General features: G+C 45.0%; 1 protein-coding gene across 2 annotated transcripts in view; it reads left to right on the top strand.

Moving 5' to 3' along the window:
• MASP1 (MBL associated serine protease 1) overlaps positions 1 to 6611 on the top strand; it is a 112363-nt gene extending 105752 nt beyond the window's left edge. For both annotated transcript variants that reach the window (XM_083739479.1, XM_083739481.1), the window contains 3 exons: positions 1182 to 1249; positions 2682 to 2781; positions 4749 to 6611. In XM_083739479.1, coding sequence (XP_083595605.1) covers positions 1182 to 1249; positions 2682 to 2781; positions 4749 to 4939 — 359 coding nt within the window. In that variant the 3' untranslated portion in view covers positions 4940 to 6611. The remainder of the gene's footprint in view (positions 1 to 1181; positions 1250 to 2681; positions 2782 to 4748) is intronic.
• Positions 6612 to 15256: the final 8645 nt, after the last annotated feature.

The raw sequence follows: 15256 nt of genomic DNA, 5'->3' as shown, positions 1-15256 counted from the left end.
AGAGCACAGTGTTGATCCCTGAGGGCAGGATTTAGGCTTACAAACGTATAAAATGTAAGAAATGTATAAAACAGGTTTACTCCATAAGGGAGATGACCTGGGCGACTGCTTGGCTGGCAGCCAGCAGTTCATTCCAGGAAGTTCGCAGGACAAAAGGAAGATGGAAAAGAGGGAGAGTGGCAGCATGGCTTGTCCTTTTACCAGGTCTGGAAAGGTCATGCCCACCCACTAGTCACATGCAAGGAAAGATGCTCCAGGCCAGGAGGAACAGGAAGTTTCGACTGGCTGGACCAAACATTCCCTTGCATGTCCACTCTAGCACAACAAGGAATGTTGTACTTGACTGCTCTCAGTGGATTACAGTGGTACCTCAGGTTACATACGCTTCAGGTTACATACGCTTCAGGTTACAGACTCCGCTAACCCAGAAGTAGTGCTTCAGGTTAAGAACTTTGCTTCAGGATGAGAGCAGAATTAAGTACTTAACCTGAGGTACCACTGTACATCCCACAGTCTCCTGGAGGTGCACAATCAGCATGAAAGGTGAGCTTTTTAGCCCCTGTATGCTCCAAAACTTAGGAACCCTGAAAACACAAGGTACTTCAGTTCCAAGAGAATGGCATGCAAGTTCTGTTTTGGACGATCAAACTTCATGGAAATCGCAATTTAAGCCCTTCCAAAAGGTGGTATCAGAGGTGCACAGTGAATGCTAGATCTAACTGAAAGGCAACACGTAGAGATCTTTGTTGATAATTTTAATGCACCCAGGGGCGCCAAAGATGGGTAGCCTAGGGGGGTGAGGGGCCCCCAAAATTTTCAAGGAGGGTGCCGGGCCTCCTCCAAATTTCACAGCAACCATGGATGCACACGGTGTGATGTGCTCACCTCACTTGCGCACACCCCGGGCCGTGCTCGTGTCACACACACAAACCGCACAGCCCGTGCACGACAGGTCAGCATGTCACACGGCATGCGCAGGGGACATTGGCGCGCCTTGCGGCATGTGTGCACATGGGGGACCAAAAGTGTTCCACATCTGCAACAGGTGTTTTTGAGCAGTGGGAAGGAAAGATCACCCTGGGAGGGACTGGGTTGCTTCATTAGACACATCCTCCTTCCTCTGCAGGTCACCTCCCGAAAGGTAATACAATGTCTGTCTTCTTCTTTTTCCCTCCCACTAGACACCATGGTCATCGTCAGCGGATGGGGGAAGCAGTTCCTGCAACGTCTCCCAGATGCCCTGATGGAGGTGATGCTCCTTGTCGTTCATTACTGTGTACATCTGAGAATGGAATGGAATTGCAGTACAGTTAGAGAGCAGGCGTAGACGTCTCAGTCTGAAATATCCTTGGAGTCGAGTGTGGATTTCACGCTCTTTATTCAGCTCATAGTAGTGAGGAATGGAATGTTTCCCAGAACTGTCTGCTTTATATACATTATTTACACAATGGGCCCCACATGATTGGCTTATTCCGGGATTCTCCTGTAGGCCAATCAGGTTGCGGATTCACTTCCACCTGGAGTTGGGTTGGGTGGCTCCAACAGACCAATCAGACTGCTGCATTCTGGATCATATTGTTCTAGGACCAATCAGACTGCTGTATTCTAGATCATATTGTTCTAGGACCAATCATACTGCTGTATTCTGAATCCTATTGTTCTAGGACCAATCAGACTCCTGCATTCTGAATCCTATTGTTCTAGGACCAATCATACTGCTGCATTCTGAATCCTATTGTTCTAGGACCAATCAGACTGCGGCATTCTGGATCCTATTGTTCTAGGACCAATCAGACTGCTGCATTCTGAATCCTATTGTTCTAGGACCAATCAGACTGCTGCATTCTGGATCCTATTGTTCTAGGACCAATCAGACTGCTGCATTCTGAATCCTATTGTTCTAGGACCAATCAGACTGCTGCATTTTGGATCCTATTGTTCTAGGACCAATCAGACTGCGGCATTTTGGATCCTATTGTTCTAGGACCAATCATACTGCTGCATTCTGAATCCTATTGTTCTAGGACCAATCAGACTGCAGCATTCTGGATCCTATTGTTCTAGGACCAATCAGACTGCTGCATTCTGAATCCTTTTGTTCTAGGACCAATCAGACTGCTGCATTCTGGATCCTATTGTTCTAGGACCAATCAGACTGCTGCATTCTGGATCCTATTGTTCTAGGACAATATTCCTCATATGGCTCAGTTTCCAGACCCCTGGTCATCTCGGTCACCCTCCTCTGCACCCATTGCAGGTTGCCAATATCCTTCTAAAACTGTGATGCCCAGAACTGGACACAGGGTTCCAGGTGTGGCTTGGCCAAGGCAGAATAGAGTGGCACTTGTTCCTTAGTCATCCTATGGACCAGAATCCTATGAATTATGGGATTAGTGAATCTATGGAGTCTTTGGAGAAGATCCATTGCTCAGGGGAAGAATATCTGCTTTGCACACAGAAGGTCTCAGGTCCAGTCCCTAGCAGGTGGGGCTGGAAGAGATTCCTGCGTGAAACCTTGCTGAGCCACTGCCAGTCTGTGCAGACAATACTGAACTAAGTGGACCAACAGTCTGACCTGCTAGAAGGCAGTTTTGTGTGTTTCACAAAGGAGGACCATTCAGGCAAATGAGGCCAAACTCGTCTTTATCCAAGGAGTCAATTTTTTTTGTTCTGTATTGCAGATTGAGATCCCACTGACAGATCACTCTGTGTGCAAAGAAGCCTATCACAAGCTGCAGAAAGTCCTGACGGGAGACATGATCTGCGCTGGAGAAAGACAAGGTGATTCTGAATAAATGTGCAATTAATTGCTGCCGTTTTGAATGTTATTGTGTTATTACATTCCTTGGGTCTTTATACTCTTTTAAAATATATTTTTGAATAACCTTTCTGTTTTACATTTTAGAATATTCATTTAAACAACCTTAAAATACTAATGACTTCCCTTCTTCAATGTTCCGTGGCTCATTTTACATACTGTAAATCCTTGCATATTTTACATAAACTAAACCATTCAGTATTCCATTGTTACATCTGTCAAAACTTATTTACACTGTTGAATTTATCTTAATGCTGCTGACGTTTTCAAGTGTACATAACTTTCACCCCCACCCCATATATTCAATAAGTATTTTCCAGTCGTCTCTAAACGTGTTCTCTTATTCTATATGTTGGGTCCGCAAGCTGCGCATATTCCATCAGTTTGAGTTGCCGTTCTTCTTTGGTTGGGACCTCGCTCGTTTTCCATTTTGGGGCTAGCAAAAGACGGGCCTTTTTTGACACCTGGAAATTTCTCTTTTTTAAAAATAATTTTTTATTATTAGATTTTCCACCGTGATAACACAAACCACAAAGCAAGATGATACACAAAAACAGAAAAGGAAAAAGAAGAAAGAGGGGGGGAAGGGGGGAACAGTAAACAGCTAGACAATAATAACAAACTTAATTCTTCACAAATCCAACCTTTTAAACATCTTGGTTGAGTTCCTCTAGTCCCTCCCTTCTGAGTTTCCTTGTAATTAAAAGTAACAGCTTTCCAATATCATTATTAAACTAAAACAATTTCCAATTATAGTCCATCTTATTCACTTTTCTTAAAATTCTGAATCCCATTTATTTAATTATAACTTAATTTAATCCTAGGCCTATTTGTTTCTTTCAAGAAATTTTTTTATATTACAATATTTGTTCAAATAGTCCTTGAATTTCCTCCAGTCCTCTTGAAACTCCTCTTCTTTCTGGTCGCGGATTCTTCCGGTCAGGTCAGCTAGCTCCGAAAAGTCCATCATCTTCATCTGCCAATCTTCCACTGTTGGTAGTTCTTGTGTTTTCCAATTTTTAGCAAGTAATATTTGGGCGGCCGTTGTGGCATACAAAAATAATTTAACATCTTTCTTGGGCAATTCTAAACCTGTTATTCCAAGAAGAAAGGCCTCTGGTTTCTTAATAAATGTATATTTCAACATATTTTTTTCAGTCTTTCACCTTGGGACAAATCCACCACATATGGAAAAAAGTACCTTCTTTTTCTTTACATTTCCAGCATAAATTTCAGTCTGGGAATTTCAGTCTGAAAGGACTTTGTTTTCCCCAAAAAAGTACTTTTAAACATTTTTTTCAATTCATTGCAGATCATTTCCCAATACTCTTTTACTCTTTTACCCTTTTACAAGTCCACCAGGGGTCTTTATACCCTAGGCTCTTTATAGGGTTGGGGGTCACTGGGGATAAGTTCAGGGAACCAAGGAGAGTCGATGATCACTGTGCCAATCGTCCCCTTTGGGGCAGGGAGATAAGTGCCAAGATAATAATAATAATAATAATAATAATTATTATTATTTATTTATATCCCAACCTCCCCGGCCGAAGCCGGGCTCAGGGCGGCTAACAATAATCAAATAATCAAACAATCAAATAATCACACATTCTAAAAATATTTCATTATAAAAATTAATTAAAATCAAATTAATGGCAACCGATTAAGCAAGATTCTGTGCAGGTTGCCAGAGGAGGGAGTCAGGCTGACCAAAGATGCAGGTTGGATGCTAGTCTGTCGTGCATGATTTCGTTGCGATTCCTGCAGTGCACGGGGCTGGACTGGATAACCCTCAGGGTCCCTTCCAACTCTACCATTCTATTATTCTGATTCTAGCTCCTGTTCTGTACCTTTGCAAACTCCACGTAGAACAGGTGGCTTTTCTGGTCTGAAAGATGCCCCAGCCCTTATTGTTTCTCTCTTTCTCACGCAGGAGGAAAAGACGCTTGCCAAGGGGACTCTGGCGGCCCCATGGTCACTCTGAACAACCAGACTGGCCAGTGGCAGCTCATAGGGACAGTGTCTTGGGGTGATGGATGCGGCTTGAATGACCGCTATGGAGTGTATTCCAACGTCCTGCTAACTCTGCCTTGGATTAAGCAGGTCATGGGAGAGCAATACTGAAGTCTCCCAACCGTACGAAGAACCCAACGCAAAAAAAATTGAGCATCTGCCGCATTTCAGAATCTTGCTGCCTCCAAAAAGTCTCTCCTTGCTCTCCGTCAAAGGACGCCCCTGGTATTAGACCAGGGTGAAGCTTGCCCGTTGATTTTCGCCTTGGACACGTGGATGAGAAAGGCCTGGCCTGGATTCTACATCCTGCTGAACTGAACTCTGCTCCAATAGCTGGTGCTGACCTGCTTCCCTGGGTTATTTGGTGACGGATTTGACTTTACGGGGACCCAAAAAGCCTGGATCAACGTGGTTTGGGGCGGTTTGGCTTGCGAAAACCTTTAAAAATGGTGCATGTCTTCTGCAGCACACAGTCGTGCTTGGAAAGGAATTCTGTTAACTAGGAGTCAAAATAAATCTCAGGGGAAATGCATGGCGTGGCAGCTGGAGACCATAGTTGTCAACCGTCCCTTATTTGGTGGGAAAGTCCCTTATCCCAGCGCCGTGTCCCGCTGCTGTCCCTTATTGATGATGTTTCAAAGGAAGCAGCTCATCTCCCTCCCTCCCTGCCAGCCAGGGAGGAGGGAGGCTCCAACTGTGTTGCTTGGCTGCGTTGCTCACCCAATAAGGAGTCTAAGAACGACTGGGGGGTGGAGCTTGCATGCCTCGCACTGATCAAATCAGCCGCGTTGCCTGGAGACTCACCTTTGCTCAGCGCTTCCCAGCAGAGAGGTGATGGTAGTTTCCCTTGCTGCATCCCCTTTGCCAGGTTGCTGCGCTGTGGGAACCACCGCTTGAGGCTTCATATGGCTGCTAGCTGGGCTTTCTGCCTTTGGCTCGGAGAGGCTCAGAAATTGAACATACCTGTGCTCTGAAAATCCCTTATTTTGGCTGCTGATCCCTTATTTTTGAGGCTGCTGGTCCCTTATTTTCAAATCTGTAAGTCGACAGCTATGCTGGAGACGCATTTGTGGTGGGGAAGGATCGCAGCTAAATGAAAGTGCACGTTGTGCACAGGTGGTTTTTAATTCAATCCCCATCATTTCTAGCCAAAAGCACATTGGGTACCAGGTCTGCAGAAGACTTCTCTACCTGAACCCCCAAAGAGCTCCCGTGAATTGGAGCAGACTGGGATAGATTTGTCCAGTGCCTAACTGGAGAGAAGGCATCCATGATGTCACAGATCTGGGTTGGATAACCTGTAATGCTGTTGGACTCCAACTCCCATCAGCCCAAGCCATCAAGGCCAAAAGTCAAGGACGTTGGGAGCTGGAACCCAGCAAGGTTCTCCGTGCCTGGAGCAGATATAAGAAGAAGGCAGCACCCAAAAATCTCAGGGACTTGCTGGAAACGCCACCGTTCGTTTTTGTTTTGTTTAAAATCTGTTAAGACCTGCCTTTGATTCACTTTCTTTTTTGCATTGAGTACATACATTCTCAGGGCTTTTTGTAAACCTCTCTAAAAAGTAATTAAACTTCTGCAAAAAGATAAACCAAATTTTTCAGCCTCTGCCAATGATGCAGATGGAGAAAACGTCTGCTTTGCCACCCTCTTGAGTCACATAATGTTTACCACATGGCACTGACACCCCACCCTCCAAAGTCTGCAAATGGTGCACTGCAATCCTATGCACATCTGCTCAGGTGTAGACACCCCACCCCATTAAATTCAATTCCACAGGTAATTGTGTATGCCTGTTGTCTTTGTCCATGGAGTTTTCTTGGCAGGGATACTGGAGTGGCTTGCTGGTTCCTCCTCCAAGTGGATCACGTTTGGTCAAAACTCTCCACTATGACCTGTCCATCTTGGGTGGCCCTGCACAGCATAGCTCATAGCTTCTCTGAGTTAATCAAGCCCCTTTGCCACGGCAAGGCTGTGATGACCATAAAGAAGGCTGATCGCCGAAGAATTGATGCTTTTGAACTATGGTGCTGGAGGAAACTCTTGAGAGTCCCATGGACTGCAAGAAGATCAAACCTATCCATTCTGAAGGAAATCAGCCCTGAGTGCTCACTGGAAGGACAGATCCTGAAGCTGAGGCTCCAATACTTTGGTCACCTTATGAGAAGAGAAGACTGCCTGGAAAAGACCCTGATGTTGGGAAAGAAGGAGGGCCAAGGAGAAGGGGACGATGGAGGCCGAGATGGTGGGACAGTGTTCTCGAAGCTACCAGCATGAGTTTGACCAAACTGTGGGAGGCAGTGGAAGACAGGAGTGCCTGGCGTGCTCTGGTCCAGGGGGTCACGGAGAGTCGGACACGACTAAACGACTAAACAACAACAATTGTGTTGCCATTTTATTCAACCACGCATGTGGCTTTTTGAGATTTCACACGGTCATTGCTACTGCCACCACACACTTGTAGACAAATCTTTGCAAGCTTAAAGTGGAGAAAGAGGCTATGAGTATTTTTTAAAAAGCAAGCTAGACTCCATGCCATCATTACATTCTGGAACTGTTCTGCGCTCCCGCTGAACCAGCACACGTCCAGCCAGGTTTGAAATGCAAAATGATCCTCAAGAGTCCCTTGCAGCTCTACAATCCTTGGATTAGATCATATATATTTCCCCAAAAAAATTATTGATTTTCCAAAAAAAGATTTAAGCAAACAAACAAACATACATCTTAACTGTACTTAATCCAATCTTAGTAACCTTGTTGAGTGACTTCCTAGAATCCCCCTGGCTGAGTTCCAGAGTACATCATTGTAACAGTTTTCCAAAACCAATTTTCTCATAAAATTAACTTAATCACTTAACATCTTTCTTTCTTTTCATTTTAACTTTCAACATGTTATTCTCTAACATTACATATTTAAATCCTAAGCCTATCTGGTATTTGCAAGTTTTTCCAATTAAGTTATCTTAGCATATTTAACTAAATAGTCTTTGAATTTCATCCATTCCTCCTGATACTCCTCCTCCTTCTGGTGGCGGACTCTTCCAGTCAGTTACAGTCAGGTCGGCTAGCTCCGAAAAGTCCATCATCTTCATCTGCCATTCCTCCACTGTTACGACTTCTTGTGTTTTCCAATTCTTAGCTAACAAAATTCTAGCTGCAGTTGTGGCATACAAAAACAGTCTAACATCTTTCTTGGGAAATTCCAAACCTGTTATTCCAAGAAGAAAGACCTCTGGTTTCTTAATAAACGTATATTTAAACATTTTTTTCAATTCATTATAAATCTTCTCCCAGAAGTCTTTCACCTTGGGGAAGGTCCACCACATATGATAAAAGGTACCTTCTTTTTCTTTACATTTCCAGCATAAATTATCACTATTGTGATATATCTTGGCCAATTTAACAGGGGTTAAGTACCATCTATATATCATTTTCATAATATTTTCCTTTAACACCGTACAAGCAGTGAACTTGACCCCTTTCCACCATAACCTCTCCCAATCTTCAAACATTATGTTATGTCCCACATCTCTTGCCCAATCTATCATCACAGATTTAACTTGCTCATCCTTTGTATGCCATCCCAACAATAGATTAGATTGTCATTTGGCCCAGGTACACCCTGACCCATTTAAGGAAGGGAGACCAGGCCAAACACAGCATTTGCCCTTCCATTCCTGTGGTCTTTCCACTGCCACCAGGTGGAAGTTTGTTTTCCCTGCCAAAGGTCCCCTGAGTCTTCTTGAGAACACCTTCGGGTAATGTTGGGTTTTTCATAGAATTGTAGAGTTGGAAGGGATTCCTAAAGTCATCTAATCCAACCCCCTGCAGTGCAGAAATCACAGGTATTTATTCTTATTCCAGTAGACAAGGAATACAAAAATCGCAATCACAAGAGCAATGAAACAAGAGCAACATTCCTGGCAAAAACTGGGGCCAGTGTGGTTTGCAAATGCTTCATATTTTAGTGTTGCCAAGGAGCTGGAAGTGGTTGAGCTTGCCTTACTCTCCTGCAGACTGGCCGGGAGATATGTTGGTTTTTGGGGTTCCCTGTGATGACCAGAACCTCTAGACCGCCTATAATGTGCATTGTGTATTCCCAGGTGACAAGCTTCACAATGCTCATGCTTATGAGGGCCCCTGTTCTCATGTACCACCTCAAAGAGTCTGCTGTCATCTAAGTATTCCCCGTAGCATTTCTTTCTGATGCTGAGGATCAAGCACTCAACGCTATGGACAACATCCTCCTTGCTGAACTGTGGCTCTTCGTACTTGTCTGAAGAGCACTGGTAGCATCGCTGCCTGAAGGTCCTCATCCTGACCGACCCTTGATTCCCGTATCGCTCCAGGTGCATATGGAACAAGATGACAACTTGATGTGAGGACCAGCTGTGGTAGCATTGTGAACATGTAAAGCTAAAAGAGACAAAGGTGGAAGGAATGGAGAAGAACGGCAACAGGTTTAGGGACTTCTTTTTGGGGTTATCCTGGAGAAAGTTGATACTTTGATACTTTGAACCTGCAGTTGATTTCCCCAGATGGACGATCCCAGTTAGCAGAGGTGAAATATACTTGGAGTCGAGTGTGAATTTCATGCTCCTTATTCAGCTCATGGTAGCAATGAATGAAACTTTCCCCAAAATGTCTAGCTATATATACATTATTTACACAATGGGCCCCGCATGATTGGTTAATTCTGGGCTGCTCCTGTAGGCCAATCAGGTTGTGGATTCACCTCCTCCAGAAGCCTGATTGGCTGCTCCTGCAGGCCAATCAGGTTGCTGATACACTTCTGTTATGTACTGAGTTGAATAGGATCCAAAATGCAGCAGTCTGATTGGTCCCCAGAAGCCACCCAATCCAGCTCCAGGTGGAAGAGAATCTGCAACCTGATAGGCCTACAGGAGAATCCCAGAATAAGCAAATCACGTGGGGCCCATTGTGTAAATAATGTATATAAGGCAGACATTCTGGGGGAACTTCCATTCCTCCTCACCACTATGAGCTGAATAAAGAGCATGAAACCCACTCTCGACTCCGAGTATATTTCAACTTCCACCTGGAGCTGGATTGGGTGGCTCCTGCTGACCAATCAGACTGCTGCATTCTGGACCCTATTGTTTTAGGATTCAGCTCAGTACACAACAAAGGGCTCATCCACACTTGGGCCCGAGAGCTTTCCTTGCTGTTCTGCAGCTGTGCCTTGCAAAAACCCAATCTTACTACTGAATCAGATCTTAGAAGACAAGTGGAAAACCCAAAGAGGTTTTGTTTAACTGAGCTGCAGTTCAGTGGGTAGGATCGTGTTTTCGCAAGGTACCGCCGTGGAACCATAAGAAATGGTCTTGGACTTGGGGGGACTAATCAGTACACAATATGCTCAGAAGCTGGGATGCGGGTGGCGCTGTGGGTTAAACCACAGAGCCTAGGACTTGCCGATCAGAAGGTCGGCGGTTCGAATCCCCTCGACGGGGTGAGCTCCAGTTGCTGGGTCCCTGCTCCTGCCAACCTAGCAGTTTGAAAGCACATCAAAGTGCAAGTAGATAAATAGGTACCGCTCTGGCGGGAAGGTAAACGTCGTTCACCATGCGCTACTCTGGTTCGCCAGAAGCGGCTTAGTCATGCTGGCCACATGACCTGGAAGCTGTCTACGGACAAACGCCGGCTCCCTTGGCCAATAAAGCGAGATGAGCACCGCAACCCCAAAGTCAGTCACGACTGGACCTGATCGTCAGGGGTCCCTTTACCTTTACCTTTATGCTGAGAAAACGAGTCAAAAGAAACTGTGTATGAGCCTGGAGTCACATGAAATCCCAGAGCTCCCTTCTGCCCTCCTTTCAAGAGAGGGAGCTGTTGTACTGGTTCTCGAAGGAGTTTTTCCCCCTGGGCAACACTTTCAGAATACAAATTTGCTTGTGCCGCACTGAAATTGTCATTGATAAGAAAACACAAAGAAACAACTTCTAGAAGTGCTTGATTTATAGCACAAAACACAACTACTTTATAATAGGACTATGGGACACCCAGAAAGTTTAAAACAATGTGACTACAGAAGAACATGAATAATTTCGCAGATAGAATTATAAATAAACAAGCCTCTTATATGTGTACCTTAAGTATGTATACAAACTCAATTAGAGGTGTGAGCTTGCCAGGTAATCTCAGGTCTCATTTGAGACAAATAAACACCCATCTCTTCATCAACACAAAGAAACCTTTCTCTTTTCTGATCTTTCATATTTGTCAGAGTTGAAAATCCCTGCGCAACACAATATGTCATGGAGAACTGTAGAAGTATAGCCAATGCTCTTGAAGAGAGGCATAGATACTGTTTGGTTGTATATACCCCCAAAAATTATTTTGGTATTATACTATACTATACTATACTATACTATACTATACTATACTATACTATACTATACTATACTATACTATACTATACCGGAAACTGCAATTAATCCAGAATCAGGCAGCTAGACTGGTGACTGGGAGTGGCCGCCGGAATCACATAACACCAGTTCTGAGAGATTTGCATTGGCTCCCAGTACGTTTCTGAGCACAATTCAAAGTGCTGGTGCTGATCTTTAAAGCCCTAAACGGCCTCAGTCCTGTATACCTGAAGGAGCGTCTCCACCCCCATCATCCAGCCCAGACACTGAGATCCAGCACTGAGGGCCTTCTGGCAGTTCCCTCATTGCAAGAAGTGAGGTTACAGGGAACCTGCCCTGTGGAACTCCCTCCCACCAGATGTCAAAGAGAACAACAACTACCAAACTTTTAGAAGGAAATAAGCAGCTATCCTATCTTTAAAAGACATATGAAGGCAGCCCTTTTCAGGGAAGTTTTTAATATTTAACGCTGTACTGTTTTTAACACTTGATTGGGAACCACCCAGAGTGGCTGGGGAAACTCAGCCAGATGGGCAGGGTATAAATAATATATTATTATTATTATTATTATTATTATTATTATTATTATTATTATACTACTATACTACTGAAAACAAACTGTCAAGGTTTGGCTCAGGTGCAGTAAAGGTGTGGCGACAAAAAGTTTTGTGTGCATAGCTGCTATCCATCTCATAATAACCCCCTGTCTGAGGGGACCTCGACAGATCTTTGAAGCCACTGGTGTGCCAGAGCACATTATGGGAAGAGCTGTAGCTCAGGATTAGAGATCAGGATCAATTCCCAATGACAACTCTGGGTAGGGCTAGGAGAGGGCCCTGAATGAAACCCTAGACGCAGGCATGGCCAAACTTGGCCCTCCAGCTGTTTTGGGACTACAACTCCCATCATCCCTAACTAACCAGTGGTCAGGGATGATGGGAACTGTAGTCCCCAAACAGCTGAAGGGCCACATTTGGCCCTGCCTGCTGGAGAATCGCTGTCAGTCAGGGTAGGCAGTACTGAGCATCTGACACAGCAAAAGGAAGCTTTTTATGGCTCTGTGCATTGCAAAATTATTGGGTATGCAGTAGCAGCTGATGTTTTACCTTCCGTGAGCGTGTTCCTGCAGCGATTTCCTCCATAGAGATGCCACATTATGGAAGTCAAGGCTCCGATCCATTGTTAGTCTCCAGAAATCTCTTAGTTTCACTGCTTCAATTTGCTCCTTGAAAACCGCTCTCCAAAAGTCCATGTTCATCTTCTTCGTGTATATTTTGGGATCGGACCTGCTTAATATAAAGCCTATTTTGTTTTTTCAGAGGCCCGTATCGGAGTCCAGTGAAACAGTGGGTAGTTCACCTTCTTGCCAGCTTTCTATTTCCTCGCTCACACAAGCTGCCCAGCCCAAACCTTTGAGAAACGAAACTGAAGTGAGACTTACCAGGAAGAGTTTCTTAACAAACAACATCAGAAGTTGAAAGCCTACCTTTTGTAGCAATACTTCACTGCGGCCCCTTAGGCTTCCCTACTAGGGTAGTGCTGAACCCGTCATTTCTACAGATTTCCTATCCCTTTGGCCCCTGCGTTATACGTACTTTCAGGATTTGGCTCCTAGCACACAATGACCTCACTGTGCCCTTTTTCATCTGTTTTAATGAAATAATCAAATAACTACCATTTTTTTTCGCTCTATAGGACGCACCCGACCATAGGACGCACCTTGTTTTAGAGGGGGAGAACAAGAAAAACAAATTCCCCCCCCCTCTCTGCTCAGCGCCCCTTCAGTGAAGCGGCAAGAGAAACAGAGCCCCTTCCATTTCTCCTCCCGCTTGGCTGAAGGGGCACTGTGTAGCTCTCCCTCTCTGCTGAAGCCAGGAGAGTCTTGCTCTCCCGGCTTCAGCAAAAGGAACCTGAAGCCTTTGGAGCACAGTGTGAGTTCCCGCTGTGCTCCAAAGGCTTCAGGCAGCTGTCCCTGAAGCCTGGAGAGCGAGAGGGGTCGGTGCGCACCGACCCCTCTCGCTCTCCAGGCTTCAGCAAAAGCAACGCGAAGCCTCCGGAGTGCGGAGGGAGCGCTCCCACTGCGCTTCGGAGGCTTCACGTTGCTATCACTGACACCAAGGAGCCTGCATTCGCCCCATAGGACGCACACACATTTCCCCTTAATTTTTGGAGGGGGGAAAGTGCGTCCTATAGAGCGAAAAATACGGTAAGTGTTTTCCACACAGTTTGCTCTCCTTACCTTGACGCTTCCATCAGCTGGGGCTTCCTGTAGCTTGTGGAGCAGAGATATTGCAAGCAAACGTTGGTTCCTGAGATCGAGGAACAGGCTTTGTCTATGTTCGGCTACAACTGGACTCCATTTTTAATCAAGATGGCGGGTGGAGCCTTTCAAAATGATGCTGAATTTAACCACTGACTTCGAAGCTGCACTGATTTCTCAGAATTCCTGAGCAAGGCCAGGATACGAGGCTGATAGTCCACTATATATTGTAATAGGAGTGGGGGTTGGTCTGGATTATATTGGTGTGACCCTTCCAGGGCTGTGAGTCTATATTGTGAGAAATGTAAATGTTGTCTTTTCGGTTTGCTCCTGCAGAAGAGAAAAATGCTTTTATCAATCATAAAAATCATAGGGCTATAAGAAAATTGCAACTGAGGTGTGTAAGCCTATAGGAATATTGCAGCCAGGGTGTGGGTGGCTGTTGCTAGCATATTTCAAACTAGCTGTGGTCATGTTTCTTTAGAAATCATGAGGCTTTTTGAGAGAACCAAGTTGTTGCAAAATTCTGAAGAATTAGAATATCTTTAGCTACTGTGGCCAGGGGCTTTTTGCAAAACAGGTACAGAGGTACCTCGGGTTAAGAACTTAATTTGTTCTGAAGCTCCATTCTTAACCTGAAACCGTTCTTAACCTGAGGTACCACTTTAGCTAATGGGGCCTCCCACCGCCGCCGTGCGATTTCTGTTCTCATCCTGTAGCAAAGTTCTTAACCCAAGGTACTATTTCTGGGTTAGCGGAGTCTGTAACCTGAACATAACTGTCAACTATCAGATTTGAAAATAAGGGATCGGCAGCCTCAAAAATAAGGGATCGGCAGCCTCACCTGTCCCAGGGACAGTCTACGGGATATCTAACAATCCAGGATAGCAGCGGGAAGCAGCGGGAAATGGCGCTGGAATAAGGAAATTTCCCACAAAAAAAGGGAAGGTTGACAGCTATGAACCTGAAGTGTCTGTAACCTGAAGCGTCTGTAACCCAAGGTACCACTGTAGTTGAAACCGGTGTTACACACTTTGGTGAAATAAAGGAACATACCGGTAGCTTTATTGCTAAAAGCAGTATGTAAGGGGGAAAAGGCGTGGCCAAATAAGGGGCTTTGGGGAACAGGAAAAACTACCAAATAAGGGGCTTTGGGGATGAAAGAGGGAGTAGGGGGTTGTATTTTACATTGCAATAGACGGACGCGATAGGTGTGAACTTTGAACGCCCCTTCCTTGTAGGCAACGAAGGAGGGAATTGCGCTTGAGGAAAGGGTTTATATATTCATGTTTTTGATAAGGGATGGCGTGCCTGCCTTTTCAGGACACCCACTTGCAAGTGTTTATTTTCGATAAAATATTGCTGCTTCATCAACTTTGCCCAGGCTTTATTATTTCAAAGGGGTCCAGGACCCAAGTCCTGGGGACCAGCGTTTTGTATTTCACAATATCATTAACCCTCCAGAGTCTCTTGCTCTTCCTTTGATATTCCCCTAGAGACCTAATGTCGAAGCTTTGAATTGCCAGAGAGAGCAAGTCAGGCCTGTGTGTTTGCGAATGCCAGCGATGGCTCCGGGTTGCCCCTTCACAAAGGCAGCAGCTGAGTTCAAAACCATCGGCTAACACAAGACATGCTTGGGCAAGATCTTACTGAACCAGTTTCCATTCTCTTGCTAATCCTCCCTCTGTATAGCAGGCGGAAACTTAAGAAGGGCAACCAAAATGTGCTGTTCTCCCTGCCCCCTGATGCTTTCTTCCCATTCACAAAGGTGGCAGCTGA

This window comes from Podarcis gaigeae (genome assembly GCF_964106915.1).
Source record: "Podarcis gaigeae genome assembly, chromosome: 5".
Taxonomy (NCBI): Eukaryota; Metazoa; Chordata; class Lepidosauria; order Squamata; family Lacertidae; genus Podarcis; species Podarcis gaigeae.
This window is presented reverse-complemented; position numbering and strand designations above follow the sequence as displayed.